This window comes from Taurulus bubalis (genome assembly GCF_910589615.1).
Source record: "Taurulus bubalis genome assembly, chromosome: 2".
NCBI lineage: Eukaryota > Metazoa > Chordata > Actinopteri > Perciformes > Cottidae > Taurulus > Taurulus bubalis.
Genome location: NC_136590.1, coordinates 12,309,252 through 12,328,463, shown reverse-complemented (window position 1 = coordinate 12,328,463; position 19,212 = coordinate 12,309,252). Strand labels below are relative to the sequence as shown.

Below are 19,212 nucleotides of genomic sequence, written 5' to 3'. Positions count from 1 at the left end.
ATTATGTCTGACTTTCTTTATGCAAGTTCTAGTTAATATATTTGCCCCTTGAGCCTGTACATCTTCCTGTATTTGTAATGACAATGGATGAATGGTGAGAAGGTCGGGTGGCTTCATACCCGCAATCCAGTCTACAGCAAGGCCCTGGATGCCTCCTTTTCCAACGCCCGAGTTGAGGACAGTGCTGTAATGTCCCCCATCTGTTTTGGCCCTGAAGATGCCCCTGTATAAGGTGGAGGTGCTGTTGCCAGCCCAGTATACAAAGCCAGATTCAATATGGAGGTCCAACTTGCTCTTAATGGAGGAGGAAGCTGCAAAAAATGGAAATTCTACTTGTATCAACTGATAATTTGGTATTTACAACACCATAATGCAGAAAAACATTAAGCCAACATACTTCCACCGACAGGCACCATAGCCTCAGAGTGGTCAGAGCTGTTTATGTGGAAGCCACGGATATACTTGGTAGTCGAGACAATTGCGAAAGATTCATACTGTTCGCAGCGGGAGCCATCTTGAGATGGGTTAAAGCCTGTGGTGCAGGCACAGGTTTTAAGATTGCCTGGTTTTGGTAGACATAAATGGGGACAACCCCCATTGTTAGAGCTGCAGGCGTTGGTGGTCCCGGCTGAGTCTGAGGTGGGAGAGAGAAAGATATTAATGGAAGTGAGCATTACTGGGTCATATGAGCCCAGAGTAGTGTAATGCTACTAACATTTAAATAAACATCTGAAGAAGGCAAGGAGGCTACAGTTTTTCTACTTGTGTGAAAAATGGTTCCAAATATTTTTGTGGTGTGCGGAAACTATTTTAATGGCCTATAAGAGGAAATCTTTAATTTTGATTGAGGTCGAGCCAGATGTCACAAAAACCGTGCCGTTTTTAGTTGCCGCCTTGGACCCACCCCCATCATGGTCCATCCCTTCTGAATACAAAAAAAGGATATATCTTACATTTTTGGGGTCTGTAACTGTGTTTTGGTAAAGTTCTATAAAAAAGGTTTAGTATTATTATAATTGTTTCATCAGTGTTTATTATATATATCTAGCATCTGCATGTATGAGAATATATGTTGCATTATGAATATTCAGAAAAACATGTCTGACTTGTTACTATGCACTGTTGTGCACAGTTGTAATTAATAGAGCATTCAAAAGATACTAATTCCTATTTTTATCACTACCTATCCAACTTGTTATTTCTTATTAATTAAAGTAATACAATACATATGTGAAAGAGAGAACAAAATCATCTCTATGATAAGCTATGACAACTGCAATGGTAGAAATACTTATGATGCTGTCCTTGAAGAGGACACAACTGCACGCTTGCTCAATGGCCGTAATGATCTGTTGCGTAATACAACAGTCCGGAAGAAAACACCATAACAACTCAAGGACAGATATCTCTGCATTAATTTAAAAAAAAAAGCGAGTTCACATACTTTCTCTGGCGTGCACTTTGAGGGCGCGCAGGCCAGACATCCCGCTCCTCATCACCAACATATTAGCACCGGTGTCCTTGTCCACCCTCTCAATAACCTCGTAGTCCAGGTCGGTGTAGTAGAGGTGGCTCTGGTAGACCGTCAGCCCCCATGGATGGGACAGGCCACTCACCAAAATCACCCGGGTTACTCCGTCCATGGTGCCACACTCAATCTAGGCAAATAAGGACAGAGAGCAAAGAGGACATGGTTACTGAAAGTAGTTACATCAGGACCAGTACGAAGTTGAAACTACGAGTAAAAGAACATGAGAACAAGGACAACATGAATTTTAAGAAAAGCTTGATCATTATTGCGTTGGAAATTACTTGTTGAATAGTTTGGCATTGAGTATTGAAAGGATAACCTTTTCACAAATAGAAAGGTGAATAGAAATAAAAATAGCAAGTGACTCAGTTCAGGATAATTTATTCCCCTAAACATCCCAGCAATGCAGTTCGCACTGAAATGTACAGTAGCTGACAAAATTTTTGTTCATAGTCTCTATGTTGAGCAGGTATAGTGTACATACCACCCCTGAGCCCGACACACCCCAGTACAGTTTCATGGTAGCGATGTCAGCGGCGATGGATCCTATGTTTGCCAGTTTGCCTGTGTAGAGGTTTTCGACGTTTCCTCCGTCCATGTCAGCACTGCCAACCTTTGGAGGAACTCCATTGTCTGACCCCTTGTCTGTCCAAAACAATTTCCTGTGAAGGGAATATGTGAATATGAGAAACAAATGAAGAGTAAAAAATTAGTTCGTATCAACAGTGTTTAAATTGATCTGTGTTAAATTCATTCAGAATATACAAATAGAAAGTGTTTTTTTTTTTTTTTTTTTACATACTGTACAAAAACAAAGATGCAGCCACTAGTGTTTGATTGTGTTCCCTATTACTGTTTATAATTTTGGATGGGTTGTTTATATGACAAGGAACATGTTCAAGATGGAAATGTTGTTGCTGGAGAAATAAATCCTCTTAATTTCCAATTATGTGATCGTCTTTCAAACAATAAACAACTTTGTCCTTGTCAGCCTGTTATTGTCTGCTCAATTAATGCTGTCCAGTTAATCAGGTCCTGGTCTATTGGTTCTGGCTTTTCAGTGCCAGCAAGAATGTACACACGAATGAAGAAGTATTGTTCTCGTCTTTAGGAACACAGAAGTAATTTAAATGTGGGGACATTTCACACAGAAACTGATGAACGGATTAGTTTTTTCCATTGTGTTCCCCTTTTCACAGAATACAAGTCTTAGAGCAAATGCTTCATAGGTTAAACAGAGGTTTTACCCTCGAACTGGATCCAGAGCTATTCCAAAGGGCTCTCCTGTTCCCTCCGGTTTTCCGGTGGAGGTGATGAGGGTCTTCCTGTAGTGCTGGTCTCCATCCACACGGATAACCTTGGTGAAGTGTAAACTTTCATTAATTTACTTGCACAATGATGTTGCAAAAATGAAATTAAGTGATACAATGAAGAAAAAAAAAAAACATTTAGGGGATAAAACCAAGAGGAAACCAATGAATATAATTGAGATTGAATGTGCAATAAGAAAACAGGGATGGATTATGTTCAACACAACCGTATCCACTCTATAATTCCAATGTTGTCTACCATGTATATATAATCTCACAATTTTGTCAAACCTGTCATCTTAGGCTCCATTTCCCATTATATTGTCAGTTATCAACACTCATCATATTTTTTTGTCTCAAAAGGTGCTTACCTCTATGGCTTTAACAGTAGGATTGGTGTAATACATCATTCGGCTTATCCAATCGAAAGCCAAACCAGACGGCGAGCCAATGAAAGCAGCTGGAGCAAACTCAGACCGGTTGGTACCGCTGGTTTTCACTTGCCATATAGAACCCTAAAAAATAGAGACCACGCTTTACAATAAGCCTTTTGGAACCTTTAGCTACTCAACTAATGCGTAAAAAATAAACAAAAAACAGAGGGCGATATCAATCAATATAAGTATTAACTAACCATAAACCTCTATTTGATTGTGGAAATAATCCACTCATGCAAGGCATTTAAAGCCTAAACTTTTACTTCTCTTCTACAGGGATACTATTCACATGGGATAACATTTCCCACAGTACATAATTTACACAAATACATTAGTATATATCATCAAACATTTATAAAAGGTTCAAGTTAACCTCCACTCACAGTGCTCTGCACCCAATAGATGAACTGCTCTTGCTCGTCAAAGTCGATGTCCTTCCCCTGGGTGATGCCTGACACGGGGGCCATTGCATTGTTGGAAGGGTCAGCGGGGTCCAGAGGTATGCCAACAATCACAGAATCTCTCACCACCATCAAGAAGGGAGCATCGTCTAGAATAGAATAGCACACATGACATTATTTATTTATTTTAAACCACTGATGCAGAGAGCACCGTAAAAAATAAAAGCCACCGGACTGTAAAAAAAAACCTACCTGGGACACATGTGCGTTTGTCAGCACTAAGCTTCCAGCCAGACTGACAGTGACAGGTGTAGTACCTGGGTCTCAGGCCTGACAGCAGGCACAGTTGAGTGCACAGGTGTTCTCTGCATGGGTTGATGGCTAAAAGCAAAACCAGTGTCACCTTCAGCCAGACTTAAAATTACATTTGACAACTATCCAATTTGTCACAGTAAAATGATAATTTGTTGCAGGGATGAGTGGTGGAGTTTTTAGATGCACTTCACTGCTCAGTTAGTTTTTCTGGCTTTTTTGTTTTAGATTTTCTGTTGATCACGTTTCAAGTTATTTATTCATTCATTTTTGTAATTTTAGTAGCAGCATTTCTTCCTCTTCAGCTATGGCTTTAACTGTTGTTCATGCTGTCAGTGCATGTGTCTTCCTTAAATACATTAACATTTAGTTAGCATAACTTTAGGAGCTTGCTTTCAAAAAGATATACAGTGCGGTTGCCACGAACAATTCTAGAGAGCTCAAAACATGCTCACTGATTACAAATTAGGCAAGCTTTTTACATCCTGCACTGCATCATTTCAGTACACTTCCAACATTTTAATTTATGCAAGTGAGATTTACAGTTTAACTGGAGGTTACCTATGGGCTGTTTGGTGGGATGGTCCATAACAATGCCCATGGGCTGGTAGACATTGTTCATCAAAGTGGTGATGTTGCCACCATGGAACTTGTTCGTCCTCATCACTTTGCTGGTGTAGCGCTCCGACCAGAAGATGTTGTCCTCAAAGATGGTCATTCCGTGTGGGTGCTGGAGAACCTGGTGTTAGGTGCATAGGGATGATGTTTTGTATTTATTTATTATGGACTCCCTAGTTCACCATGAGATAAAAGACAGTAGTGCTATACTTCATTTTTCCCTGATTTGTACCACGTCTAAAATGCTCAGGCTACTATCTTACCTACCACCTTCAGTCAGTTTGTCCATGTCAGTGAGAAATATATTAGTGTGGCAGAACCAAACTTATTTAAGAAAGTAAACAGTTCTTAGTTGATTACAATTTAAATATAGTCCCAAAACAGCGATAATAATCTCTGACATGAAAACTACTTCTGACAAAGGTAAATTTCCCTTCATAAACAAAAAAAAGCAAAAAATAGATTTTGCCTCGGCTTTGATTTATTGTGTTGAATTCAAGTTTTAAACACCTTTTGTTGTCATCTGGTCTGGTTTAATCAATGATTGAGTGACAAAAACAATTCTCCAAAGAACTGAAACAAACTAAACCTACCATGTCACTTGCCATAACTTGATGGCGGTTATTGCCATCATAGTCACAATAGTCAATATATTTGAGGTAGGCATCAGCAAAATAGACCCTGCGGGTGGTGTAGTCCAGGGCCAGGCCGTTTGGCCAGTAGAGCTTGGTGCTGACAATGACTCGTCTCATGGCTCCATCCATGTCTGCCCGCTCAATCCTGGGGTTCTGACCCCAGTCTGACCAGAACATCATGTTGGTGCTGAGAGGGATGACAGTGTGATAAGTATATGTGATATCAATGTCTTGTGACTTGCTGTTTAGGGGCACAAAGATGAAGCATGAAGCTAAACCTAAATTAAAAAAGATAGCAATGTAATATCAAATTAAAAAACAGCTAAATACCAATGTCAGTTTCTCCCAAAGAGTCCATACTTACTAGTTACGGGGGTCTAAAACTAGTCCACGGGGGCTGGTGACATTCTTGGTGAGGAGGACTTTCCGAAAGCGACCATCCAGAGTGGAGACCTCAATGTTTTCCATGACAGAGTCGGTCCAATAAAGGTTCCGACCCACCCAGTCCACAGCTATACTCTCTGGTACCATCAAACCAGTGGAGAACACCTAGAACAATTACACATTGAACTGAGAATATTGCCTTGTTCAATTTAGTTAGGTAAGTCTTTGTGCTGATGTGCAACAGCTAAGTTTGAACTCTACTCTTCAGAGACCCTTTGGTACCAGTAGTTAAAATCTCTCTCTCTCTCTCTCTCTCTCTGTGTAATAATTTCTCTTACTTCCCGTCTGTCGGTGCCGTTCTGGTGGGCACTCCATATCTTCTTCTGCGAGGCATCGGCCCAGTAAATTCTGGAAGTTTTGCGATCAAAGTCCACAGTCACGATGCTTGAACCGCTGACCACTGGACGCATCAGGGGGGGTTTCATGTTGATCCGGTTAGCGATGATCTGGCTTCGCTTGGCAACCAGAAGTACGGCTGCTAGTGGGTCTAAAGGCAGAAAGAATGTCTGGTTCTCTTCCAGCATCTCATCTACGGTGCATCTTTGTGTATACGGTTCCATGCTGCTCATAGAGATGTATTTTAAATATGAATACTACCCACAAAGAAAAGTGTAAATTAATACTATTCTGCTTTGTTTGAATGGATGTAAAAACAGTGTTAGTTGCTTTAAGTTCCTGTAAATGCTGCATTTAGTTGTTGTACATTGACTTCATTTGTTTTGCAGCACTGAGCATTTAACAGATGGATATGCATCCAATAACCTAAACCCCCCCCCCAGAAAAATATAGGTATTACATAAATTCAGCATTGTTTTATTTGCAAAGTTTTTAGAATGTAATGTGTGTTGCTCACCTGCAGCTTTGCAGGTGCGGCCATCAGGCTCCAGAAGGTAACCATATGAGCAGTAGCACCTGAACCTTCCTCTCTCGTTGAAGCACTGCTGGCTGCAGAAACCTGGGATCAGACACTCGTTGATGTCCTCACAAGTCTTGGAGTCGTTGAGGAGCTGAAATCCTGGTGGACAGGTGCACTGAGACCCAAATGGCCCTTGGACACAGTCGTTGCTGCAGCCCCCGTTGTTCAGTGCACAGTCGTCTTGGTCTTCATGAAATTACATGCCATTGAGTTAGTATTATATTGTATTTGTTGTTGTTTTTTTTCTTTCAAATATGTTATTTCAATGATGTTTGTCTTTACGCTTACTTTTATTCTCAATAAATTGTGTTGCATTTGTGCTACAGTTATATCTTACAGTTCTCTACGTTTCTACTTTAACAGCGGTCTAAGATGTTTTGACGTGTTGGATTATTTTCTGATTGTTCAAATCACTCTTGAGGATTCATATCACTCTTAGATACTATACAACAGCACCATTCAGTTAATTATGTTTTTGAAGGAAAACGTTTTATTATTTGGAGGTATTTGGAAACTCACTGCAGATAGGTGACTCATCTGCTCCATTGGGGCAGTCCCTCTGGCCATTGCACACCTTGTCCAGCTCAATGCAAAGCTGGTCGGTGGGACACTGCCACTGCCCCGAGGGGCAACTAAATGGAGGAGTGGGGCAGTTCTGTTCATCACTCATATCCCGGCAGTCGTTGTCGCCATCACACAACCAGCTTGCCGGGATGCAGAGCTGGTTGGTACACTGGAAATAGTTGGTTCGGCAGGTGAAAGGTGGGCAGGAGTTGTGTTCGTCTGATCCATCCTCACAGTCTGGATGGCCATCACACTCCCACTCATCTGGTATGCAGAAACCGTCTGCCTGGCACTGGAACTCGTTATTGTGGCAGAGGCCAGGACCTCGAGTGGCTGGAGAATGGAGGAGCAACAAATATTTCAAAATGACTTTTTTTAAATAAAACTGCTTTCTATGAGAAATTACAGTTACTTTCCAACAGAAAACTGAAACACTGAACATAAAGACAGAGATGTAAAATGAACTAGTCAGGTCAAAATTAATTTCCTATCTGAATGAACAATATCAAGAATAAAGCTGACAGAATTTCAAGTGGTGCAATTGGTCATAATTACATCACTAGTAAACAATTATTATATGTGTTATAACGTCAGCCAGGGTTGCAAGCTTACGACAGTCTCTTTCATCAGAATGGTCCCTGCAGTCAAACACTCCATCGCACCGATAACTCGAACTGACACACTGGTCCCCACTGGCACAGGCAAACTCATAGGAGGCACAGGCAAACTCTTAAGGTGGAAAGGAGAAATCAAGAGGCAAAATATAATTAAACTGAAATATCAAAACACAAAAAAATGGCATTTCAGACCCCCAAAAATTAATCTTTGTGGATCAATAAGTTGTTCTCTCTTACACATTAATAAAACAGTACAAAACAAATATTGAAGATATAGTGATTCCTACCACAGTGTTTCTCATCAGAGCCATCCAGACAGTCCTGGTCTCCATCACACACGTATGAGTTGTGGATGCAGCGGTGGTCAGGACACAGGAAGTAGGCAGGAGGGCAAGTAGTGATGGTTGAATCTGTCAATCACAGATACAGCTCATTTATCTCCATTTTTTTGTACATTACATTGACAAATACATATTTGTTTGCACAACTCAGAAGTAAACTCACATCACAAAAGTGACTGAGCTATAGATACTTACTGCAGTTGTGTTCATCAGAGCCATCGCCACAGTCGTTGTCACCGTCACACAACCATATTTTAGAGATACACCTATTGTTATCACAGGTGAAGTAGCTAGCGGCACAGGTGGTAGGGAGACGGGTTGGACAGTTAAATTCATCTGAACCGTCGCCGCAGTCGTCCATACCATCACAGCGCCAATTGGACCGGATGCAGTGATTGTTGTTGCAGGTGAATGCTTGTGGAGAGCAGGTCGCTCCTGGTAGACATGAATGAGGGAGGCAGATGGATTAATAAAGTGGTTTGCTCAATAATTTCCTTCCACTACTCCTCCAACACACATTTTGAATAGCATATATTTACCTGTATCAGTGCAGTTGGCCTCATCAGTCTTATCTATGCAATCAGCAGTCCCATCACAGCGGTAAGAATTGGGTCGACAGCGTCCTTTATCACACTCAAAAGCGAAGTCGCCACAGTTGTTGTCAGGTGGGGGAACAGAACCATCCTTGATACAGTCCCTCTGATTGGCCTGAAGTTTCATGCCGTACGGACAGCCACACACTCGACTAAAGGAGGGGGTCGGGAAACAGAAGTGGCTGCAGCGCCCATTGAACACCATATTGCAGCGGCTGGTGAAGGCTGTAAGAAGGATGATGAAGAAGCAGTCAGCAGGTTTCTGGATCATCATATCTGGCTGACTCACACACAACTATATTTATTATTCTGGTATCAGAATGTGACACGTATATCATTCTCATCTTTTCTTGCTCCCTTTTGTTACTACTTTTCTTGCCTAATGGCAGTCAACTCCTCTTGGTCCTGTTTAGTCTTACACTATCTGCAGACTCCAATGCCGTGTGTGAACTTACTGCTGTGGAGGTCGGCTGTGTAGGCCTTGACGTTCATGATGCCCGTGATTCCTTGTCTGATCATAATATTACCTCCTCCATCCCTCTTCCTCATCTCGAATACTGCTCTGGTCCTTGTATCCGACACATACAGGTAGTCTATAAAAAAATAGATGGTTTAGCATTTTAACAAAGACTAGTAAAAGGTATTAAACACAAATCCATATTCACAAAAATGTTAGGGATGCCATTTTTTATATTCAAAGCTCATATTGAAGTTTTCAAATTAAACTTTGAGACATCATATATATATATATATTTATTGATAATCGCAGTGAACCACTGCAGAATAAAAATCGGAAAAACACTGATAAATGTAACGTAATCTTTCTGCAACTGTGCAGAAATACCGGGTTTAAACAGAAGCACTAGACACGAAAAAAAAAAAGGTTGATTTAGAGTTTAAGTTACCCTCTGTTCACCACAGTGTTGGTCTGCATGCAAACAGTCTCACAAATAAGGAAGTTCAGGAATTTTTTTAGGTTTATGATAAAGTTTGGGTTTTATTGTGTCAAAGCTGAAGATAAACCTCAATAAATATCAAATACAATTAGAATGATATTTTGCATGTATATTATAGGTTTACCAGAATAAGTGTGAGTAATGAGGAGAGAGACCCACCTGAATAAATTGTTAGAGAGTAGGGTTGAGTGATCTGGCCAATGTTGGTGAACGTCTGTCTGTCATGTCCTTGCATGCTAATGTGACCAATCTGGTCCAATTGGGAATCCACCCAATACAGCCTGTCCATCCTGTTGAAGGCCAATCACAAGGAATCAACCAGTGAATATAAACATATATTCTTGTATTCCTTGAAAAAGCCTGACAATTGTTCTTTTTAGGTCATCACTGTGCTTACACAAAGTCAACAGAAAGTCCATAAGGCCATCCCAGTGTGGTGTTGACCAGAGGAACAGCATTGCTGCCGTCAGTGAAGCCTCTCATGATGACCGCTGGACGGTACCAGTCGGACCAAAACAAGAAGCTGTGGATGAACGTTTGTTGAGATACACAAGAGGACAGATCTGTTTAGTGCCAATGAAAAATACAATATCATGAAATCAGTTAACCTTGATGTCATTCAATTTATTATAGCCGACGAGCCTGACATATGCTTTTACCCTGTAATTTTTCTGTAGAAAGTAGAAGCAATCTAAACCTGAAATCTCCTCAGAGCAAACCAGTCACTCTCAAGCACTTACATCTTATAAATCTAAGCACTCACCCAGCACTGGGATGCACTGCAATTCCTTTTGGGTTCCTTAATCCCGTCACAATGTCTCGTCTGGACTCGTCTGTGACTCTGAAGGCCACCACCGTCTTGTAGCTGCTTGTTGTCCAAAACAAGACTTTGGAGGTCCAGTCGTAAGCCATGGCGTCAATCATTCCCACTCTGTAGCCTGTCAAAATCTGTTGGACTGAGAATGCAGTGAATCATTACTGTGATGTGTGACACACAGGATTAAGAGTAGAGCCTTGAAAGACAGGATGTAATACTGGGATTATCTTGTACATGTGATCTCACTTAGAGCCCTTTTAATGGTGCCTTATAAAACCCAAATAATAAAAACTCACCAGTGCCATTGAGGTTCGATTTATAGACGAGGCCTCTGGACCTGTCGTTGTAGAACAGGGCTTCCTCATTGCCGTCAAACTCCACAGCAGAGCCAGAGAAAGTATTACCGAGCCCTGAGAGGGGCAGGGTGATGTCCTCCTGGAAGGATACATTCAGTGGGATTCCTCGCACCCCAAGAGAGGTGGCCAACAACAAGTAGTCCTTCACCTCTGTTCAAAAAGAGGTAAGTCACAGTGATTACAACTCTACTGTCAAAACAATGTGGATATTCTTAATGTTAGCTGTTAATCGTGTCATGTTCATTTTAGCTTACATTTTATGCAAACCTACATGTATGGATATGTTATTTTCAATTTTGAAATATTTTAACAATACTGTAAATTTCATTGCTAATTTCATCAAAGGAAACTCACTAAAGCAAGCCCGCCGGTCAGGCTGCAGGTCATAACCATGACGACACTTGCAGCGGAAGCCCAGACCATCATTGTCGGAGCGGTGACTCAATACACAAATCTGCTGACAGCGACCATTGTGTCTGCCACAAGGGTTCATCACTGAAAGACATGTACTAATTTTATGACAGCACTGTTGTTCTTCATATTGGTTTATAAGCATAACAAATATATTTGTATATAATTATTATAAAACATATAATCATATATGTCTATAAAGAGATTAGTGTATCTGTTGTTAGACAAAAAAAAGAAAGAATGGTTTGCACTTTCTCGCCACTATTATTCAAAATAATTATTTACAGAGCAATGACAGGAAAACCACATAGGAAACGCAAACAAAGGTTAAGAAGGACTAAATGTATCAGTCTATGCTAGAAGAAAAAAAACACTAGGACATATCTGACCGCTGAACTCTAATCTAACTTGTTACAGGTTTGAAGTGCGTCTCCTTACCAACAGGTTGCAGGGCAGCATGTGAGACTACAACATGGCCCGGCCGCTTTGCGGTACGATAGAGGAGTGCTGGATTGCTGCCGTTGAACCGGTTGGCTCTCACAACACCCATCTTGGTCCAGTCAGTGAAGAATACATGATTTTCAAACACAGCAATTCCAAAAGGATATGGAGCCTGGGTTCCACCATTAAGGACTATTTTCCTGGGACACAACAACACCTCAGAATGAGCATCAAGGACAGCAATACATGGATTGTTGCCCTTTCTCGCTTAAAGTTATTCTACAAGTAGAGTCTCGACATCTTTGATGACTGACAATATTTTCAGTGCAGCCTTTACCTGTCCAAACCACTGTAGGTGACGGTCTCCACTGTGTCAAAGTGGCTGTCGGACCAGTAAACCCTCTGGGTGACAATATCTAGGGTAATCCCTGTTGGAGAGCCAAGTCTGCTCTTCACCAGCTCGACACGATTACTGCCATCCATGAAGGCCCGCTCGAGCTTCATATGGTCATTAGCAACCCCCCTGTCTGTGAAGAACATGTAGCTGCAAACAAATACAAAATAGAGACTTAAAGAGATTATATAGAAGCTACCAGATATAAAAACTATTCTTTAACAGGATTCTTTTTAAATATCTTGTAGAATTTACATTGAATTACTGTATTTTACCATAAGAGAAATGAGAATTTATGTAAATGTTATATTATATTGTAGATCTAATTGTAAATTTAAACATGCTCCCATTTCTTGCACTCAGTTTATTGTTTAATGTTATAAACCACCCGCCATGACAAATTCCTTGTATGTGAAAACATACATGGCAATAAATGGTTCTGGTTCTGATTCTGATAATGACAACAAGTAAACACATCATTTTTGGCAAATGAGTAGATTTGGACCAGTATTTACCACGTTGCATTATCTAAGTTTCATAAAAAAATTTAAAAAAGAATCCCAATGCTGACACTGTTTACATACTTTTTTGTACAGATCATTACATTATTAAAATTAGATGTTATTAACATCAGCATTTAAACCCACCCCACTGTAGGGTCCAGGACGAGGCCATGGGGAGTTTGCAAGTTTTCAGCCACCAGCGTGACCCGATTATCTCCATTAAAGTCGCACATGTCGATTCGCTCCATCCTGGCCTCTAAGACATAGAGTTTGAAGTTGATCCAATCCACAGCGAGGTTCTGAACACTCTGGACTGCAGTAGTCAGAACCTCCTTAATGTTACCCCCATTGTAGTTGGCAGAGTACACCTGGCAAAATAATTTAAGGGTTTAGGAGTTAAGGGTTTTTCTTTCCAACTAAACTACTGCTTGTAAACACATCTTCCCAAAGGTCAACAGAAATTATTGCTGCTGAACTATAGTGGTGCAGTTCTAATACACAAGTAGCTGGTGTTTCGCAATCATTTAAAAAAGAAGCAATACAGAAGTTGAGAGGAATGAATACCGTCTTCACAAAAGGTCCCAGTGATCCAGACTGACCTTTTGGGTGTTTGTATCACTCCAGAAGACGGTGTCACTGTGCCAGTGATATGCCACCCCGACAGCATATCCTTTGCCCTGCGATGGCACCAGAGTTCTGACAAAGCGTCCGTGTATGTCAGCCATCATCACATCACCACCGTTGGTGAAAATAAGCTGTGGCATTCCGGCTGGAAAACAGAAAAAAGTGGATTTTTATAAAAAAAAAATACATGGTCATCTTTGATATTTGATAGAATTATGCAAAATATACATATTTAAAAAAAACAAGTCATTGTAAAGAAAACATGACATTGTCCCTTATCTTTTTGAGCAACACACCAGAGATTGCATTATCACTTTACAGTATTGTCTCCTTATCTATTTCATGTTGATCTTTAAAAGAAACCCACAAATGATGTAGCAGCTGATACATATCGCATAAAGCTACTGTCTGATGTGTGACTCACTGTACCTGACACATTGGCTTTGCAGACATGGCCCTGCTCCAAGAAGTATCCATCAGCACAACTACAGTGGTGTGTCCCAGGACGATCTTCACACAGCTGGTCACAGATCCCCCAGATTTGACAGTCATTATAGTCTAGGCAATAAGACAAACATGTTTTATGTTATAGGCATTAGGGTAAGGATCTATACCAATTATTTGCAACCAGAGTACGGAGAAATTAAGTAATTTTAGCTCTTCAAAGCTGACTCACATTAAAAGCTAAGACGAAAAGACTGAGACTATTTGACCAAAAGCTCTATTCTCTCTTCATCAAAACAAGCTGAAACATACTACTAAAGGTCTGGGATACTTTGTAAGCCTAAATAAAAAATAAAAATCTTACTAAGTTTTGTTTCGTTGCTTCACTACAGGACACGTTTAAAGAATATGAATACATATTATGTTTTCCCAAAAACAAATATGATAGATGGCACTCACCTACACAGGAACGGCTGTCATTGGCGACAGTGAAACCATCGGGGCAGTAGCAAGCACCTCCCTGAGGAGACAGGTGACAGAGGAACTCGCAACTCAAGGCGGAGCACTGCTCCAGGCCTGTGAATGAAAATCATGTAAATCAACATCGTGATCTCCTCTAGGATGCAATGTATGTTTTTATTTGGGATTATCATTTACACAGCATAGTCTGCCAGAACATCATTATCAGTATCGTGACCAGCATTATAGCTATCGTCAACTGAGCCTGGAGGTCATTGTTTTAACCTTAAGCAAATTACCTAATAAAAGTTAATCTTAAACCAGGTGCGTGTGAAGGCTGTAATAAGGAAGGCGTAAGTATCACATAGCAGTCTTAACGGCTGACTTCTGAAAAACATTTATGAGTACAATATACTTTAATGTCTAAAACCCGTGCACCTAAATTTATAGACCTATGAAAGTGCTGCATCCATGGGATGCTCTACATTAGACCATAAGTCTGTCTCCTGTAGGAAACAGTAATTTAGTGTGTTTTTTATGATCAAGCTATCTTCCCCGTAGACTTCTAATTATAAAGCAAGGAATATCTGTCTGCCCGTCTGTCTATCTTTCATTGTGTTCTTCACATATCTCAAGAAATCCAATTGACTTCACACTTGGAAGAAGTATTGCTGGGACTCCATTGAGTGCTTTGTCAAATTTGGTGCAATTCAGATTTGCGACACATTCGTTATTATAAACTTTTAATTACAGCGCCCTGTGCAGCAGTGGGGGGCGTGGCCTCAGGGCTCTGTGGACACTCATGTGACTTACTGCAGGTTTTCTGTGCTGTGGAGTTGGTCTCATCTGTTCCTCCAGGACAGTCAGGTTTGCTGTCACACACTTTTCCCACTGGTATGCAAACTGTCGACCCTGGGCATCCCCACTCACCAGGGTAGCAGTCTCGAGAGTTACTATCTAAAAAACACAAAAACACATATTGTGAACTAGAAACATTTCCACATGCTATTCTTTAAGTTATGCAAAAAAATCTATTTTGCTCTTTTTTAGCCTAGTCTTTACTTTTTTTTCAGTTTCCTGCTGCTAGCATGTTTTTCAAAATAAGTTATTCCATTACTTTAAGAACGAATTTGTCACTTGTTTCCTCATAGCGTTTTCAACATTTCTGAATGAAACTCAGTTAAACCAACACGACTCACACTTGTGCAATGTTCTATAACAACTCTTAATGTTTATACGGAATTTCCAGTTCAAACGTTTTCTCACCACATCCTCTCTCATCACTGTAGTCCCCACAGTCATTGAAATGGTCACACACCCAGCGCTGAGGAATACAACGGCCACTGGAACATGTGAACTCACCGCCACTACAGCTCTGGTACACTTAAGAGTAAATAGAAATGATTCATATTAATCAGATTGACCACAACATTGAAAAATCTCAACACTTTTTCCAGAATATATATATATTTTTAGTGACATTTTATATTTGTGATTATCAGTATATAACTTCTGGGCCTGAAAAAAAACACTTCTCTTAACAATAAATACTTTAATATATAAGCCTTGTTTGCTGCACAACAATTGCACTTTGCAAATTTACAACAGCAGAAAGGTATAAAATGATTTGTGGATTCTTGTCTAACTTATGTCAATGACATAAATGATATATTGTCATATTGTCATATACAATATGTCAATCCATTTGTAAATCTATTTCGAATAATGGGCGGTTTGTCCTCTAAACAGAAATAACTGTTGTCCATCTTTATACATCCACAGTAACTAAAATCAGGGCCCTATCTTACTTTTGATTTAACAAGTTTGAAGACTTCTTATAGTTTTAAAATGCAATAATTAGATACTGTATTCCATTGGACCCCAAACTGTTGAGCAACGTGAAAATAAGAAAACACTGAATTTGGGAGATTGAAGTTCTTCCCTTTATGTTGAAGACAAAAGGTTGGTATGTTAAGGAGAAAACACAATCAACTCTGTCCTCTAGAAATGAGACACCTCAGTTAAAATGTTAGGTCACGTCATCCTTACCACAGCCTTCCTCGTCACTGTTGTCTCCACAGTCATTCCAGTGGTCACACACAAAGGGATGTGGGATGCAGTATCCATTTGCACACTGATACTGGTGGATGGGACAGTGCTGTGTAGCTGAAAATAAAACACAGACAGAATTTAGAAGAAGTCACATTTTCAGTGAACAACCGAGGCACGCTTGAAACAACCTCTAACGAAACTACGAGCAACTTGTGCTGAAGCGACTGTAGACTACGTTGCAATGTCACAATGAACAATGAAAAAGCACCAAAGGATGACGTTAATGTTATGGTTGAGCTCTAACTTTAGTAACGATAATGTACCTGTAACGTCTGCTAAACTATTCTTGTTACCATAAATGTATGTGAAAAATATAGTTTCTGCCCCTAATCTGCACTGACCGTTGATGTTAGCTAGCTAGCTGACGATACAGTCAAATTAACGTTATGTGTCAACAGATGGAGGAAACCGTTTATAAAAAATAAAAGCAAACCAAAAAAGTATGATTGTTTGACAACACTGACGGCTGTCTTGCACCTCTCTTATATCTAGCTGGAATGGAAATTATTCACTCGGCTGCTCAATAATGAAGATTGTCTTACCCTGCCTTTAGTTGTGATTTAACTTAGCTGTTAGCTAGCTAGCTAACTTTAACCAAACAAAGATGGAGGCCGGAAGTGACATTCTACTTTCTACATTGTATCAAATATTAAATCAGACTGGTTGTACAACTCAAGAAAAATATGAATTGTGTTAGAGAATAAAAAGAAAAATAATAAATACAATATACAAAATAATACATCTTTTCATTTTTAACCTAATGTTTTCTACAATAGCATAATCACTTCCAGCAAACATTATGTGATAGGCTGTGGTTCAAATATGTGTTAGCTTGATTAGAACAATTCCATTTACATGTCCTATTATCCATGATGCTGTAAGTCTCATCTACTCACTGCAGTTGAATTCATCGGAGCCATCTCGGCAGTCCTGCAGTCCGTTGCAGTACTGAGAGTGGTTGTAACAGGCCCCATTGGCACACGTCTTTTCAGTGCAATGTGGATAGTCTGCAAAAAAAAAGTGTATTCTATTTATTAAAAGAACGATACATTTCCTGCCGAAAAAAACGAATAAAATGATCCATATCAAAACCACTTATTATAGATAATAAGGGTATGCAAAAAAAGGGAAACAAAACTATGTGACATATATCTGTATTGTGAATTTTTTACTGACATCAAAGTACAGAGCCTTAGGTTCACTCTATGTAAAAGACTTACTGCAGTTGTTCTCATCAGAGTTGTCCACGCAGTCCTTTACATGGTCACATCTGTATTTGTCAGGGATACACTGGCCCTCCTGGCAAGTGAACTGGTCTGGGCTGCAGGTCCGTCCATCTGAATCAAGAGCATACGTGGAGTTTGGTTTCAAAATGCAATGATGAAAGGGAAATTAGGTTCTCAATATGGAATATAAAATGACAAAATGCTTAAAGGGCAGTTTGTTGTTAGTCAAATTTGTTTGTCTAGAATACTTTTGTCACTCTGACATGGAGGGCATGAACACGTTTTTGTTTCTCTCATTATTAACAACAGCTAAACAACCACGTTGCATACCACAGGTTCTTGTTTCATCCGAACCATCGATGCAGTCTTCCTCTCCATCACAGACAAATCCCAAAGAGATGCATTCACTGCTCGTCACACACTTAAATTCCTGCGAGGTGCATGATGGAGTTGCTGCCACAAAGAACAAAACCATTGAAGAGTTAACACATAAATAATAGTGCTATGTTGAGGCATGGCTTTATGTTTCTGTTCGACTCTTTTCTTTGTTGCTTTTTTCCTGGCAAACTTTGTTTCCCAGTTAACAGATTATTACACAAACATTCATATTTGTCTGTCTGGTGAATTTATAAATAACTGGAAACACAGTTTTTTGTAATGGATTTGCTTGGTGCTATCTTTGTTTCCAGGGATTACGTGTAATACTCACGACAGTTCAGCTCATCTGAGTCATCTGTGCAGTCTTTAGTCCCATCACATCTCCAAGCTATGTTGATGCATTGTCCACTAGTGCACTGAAACTCCCCACTGCTACAACTTCCTGCACACACACACACACACACGCACACACACACACGCACACACACACACACACACACACACACACACACACACACACACACACACACACACACACACACACACACACACACATAGTTGATTCAAAACATCATTCATCGTTTTATGTTAACACAGTTTATTATCACATTTAATATTTTAAGACACATGTCAGATGTCCATGTTGCTGAATTGAAAAAGTGCTTTTTACAGTTTCCTGACAAATGAGTTGCCATGTTTATGACAGCTGTGTGCAACATTTGAACCCTCAAACATGTGATTCGGCCATCAAAGGATAGTTAATTCTTCAACATGATTGAACAGTCCATTCCCATTACCTTAAAGTAGACAATCAACCATTTTCAATATATCATTTAAGTTGGAAACAGCAGAGTGACGGTTACTTTGTATCACTTTTTAGGATTTTAGAAAGTGTAATTTCAAATGCAGCACAATACAACGTTTATATTTTGTACTTTTTTACTTCTGAAAACCTTGCAAAGGCAATAATAAGAATATTATTATACAACATGTTAATATTATCACAGCATTTATATTTGTTTGTTGAATTATTTAAGGTTATATAATTCCAATACAGCTAATAGTACCATGATTTGTTTTTGTAATAATTTCTTGGGATGTCAAACTATTAAAATGTCATAGAAGCATGAATGTGCTATTTAAAAATGACCATAATTGTGTAAGATGAAATTCCTTACAACTCAATATTACACTTGAATGATGCAAGAATGCCACAACTGACCATTGCCAAGCATTTGTATTATTCTTTAATGAGCTTTAACATATTTGTGACTAGAAAACACATTGTTGTAAGAGTGCACGTACCTTGAGTCAGTTGAATTCCTTGGGACAGCAGCACAAGAAACAGAAAATTAAGACCTTTAAGGTCCAT

At 39.7% G+C, this 19,212-nt stretch overlaps 1 protein-coding gene across 1 annotated transcript in view; it reads right to left on the bottom strand.

The window, feature by feature from the left end:
- Positions 1-19,212, bottom strand: part of lrp2b (low density lipoprotein receptor-related protein 2b) — a gene marked incomplete at both ends in the record, with an annotated part of 40,106 nt that extends 20,894 nt beyond the window's left edge. Inside the window, 38 exons of the mRNA XM_079237704.1 lie at positions 120-311; positions 398-634; positions 1,445-1,658; positions 2,016-2,193; positions 2,779-2,888; positions 3,213-3,356; positions 3,662-3,828; positions 3,932-4,060; positions 4,553-4,730; positions 5,203-5,431; positions 5,609-5,793; positions 5,967-6,175; positions 6,542-6,790; positions 7,124-7,501; positions 7,781-7,897; positions 8,073-8,195; positions 8,322-8,561; positions 8,666-8,944; positions 9,175-9,312; positions 9,835-9,965; positions 10,073-10,198; positions 10,439-10,631; positions 10,789-10,998; positions 11,203-11,343; positions 11,698-11,900; positions 12,038-12,244; positions 12,742-12,965; positions 13,197-13,366; positions 13,651-13,779; positions 14,125-14,241; positions 14,938-15,081; positions 15,391-15,507; positions 16,174-16,290; positions 17,133-17,243; positions 17,457-17,573; positions 17,793-17,915; positions 18,172-18,282; positions 19,146-19,212. Of these exons, the coding sequence (XP_079093830.1) occupies positions 120-311; positions 398-634; positions 1,445-1,658; positions 2,016-2,193; positions 2,779-2,888; positions 3,213-3,356; positions 3,662-3,828; positions 3,932-4,060; positions 4,553-4,730; positions 5,203-5,431; positions 5,609-5,793; positions 5,967-6,175; positions 6,542-6,790; positions 7,124-7,501; positions 7,781-7,897; positions 8,073-8,195; positions 8,322-8,561; positions 8,666-8,944; positions 9,175-9,312; positions 9,835-9,965; positions 10,073-10,198; positions 10,439-10,631; positions 10,789-10,998; positions 11,203-11,343; positions 11,698-11,900; positions 12,038-12,244; positions 12,742-12,965; positions 13,197-13,366; positions 13,651-13,779; positions 14,125-14,241; positions 14,938-15,081; positions 15,391-15,507; positions 16,174-16,290; positions 17,133-17,243; positions 17,457-17,573; positions 17,793-17,915; positions 18,172-18,282; positions 19,146-19,212 (6,454 nt within the window). The remainder of the gene's footprint in view (positions 1-119; positions 312-397; positions 635-1,444; positions 1,659-2,015; positions 2,194-2,778; positions 2,889-3,212; positions 3,357-3,661; positions 3,829-3,931; positions 4,061-4,552; positions 4,731-5,202; positions 5,432-5,608; positions 5,794-5,966; positions 6,176-6,541; positions 6,791-7,123; positions 7,502-7,780; positions 7,898-8,072; positions 8,196-8,321; positions 8,562-8,665; positions 8,945-9,174; positions 9,313-9,834; positions 9,966-10,072; positions 10,199-10,438; positions 10,632-10,788; positions 10,999-11,202; positions 11,344-11,697; positions 11,901-12,037; positions 12,245-12,741; positions 12,966-13,196; positions 13,367-13,650; positions 13,780-14,124; positions 14,242-14,937; positions 15,082-15,390; positions 15,508-16,173; positions 16,291-17,132; positions 17,244-17,456; positions 17,574-17,792; positions 17,916-18,171; positions 18,283-19,145) is intronic.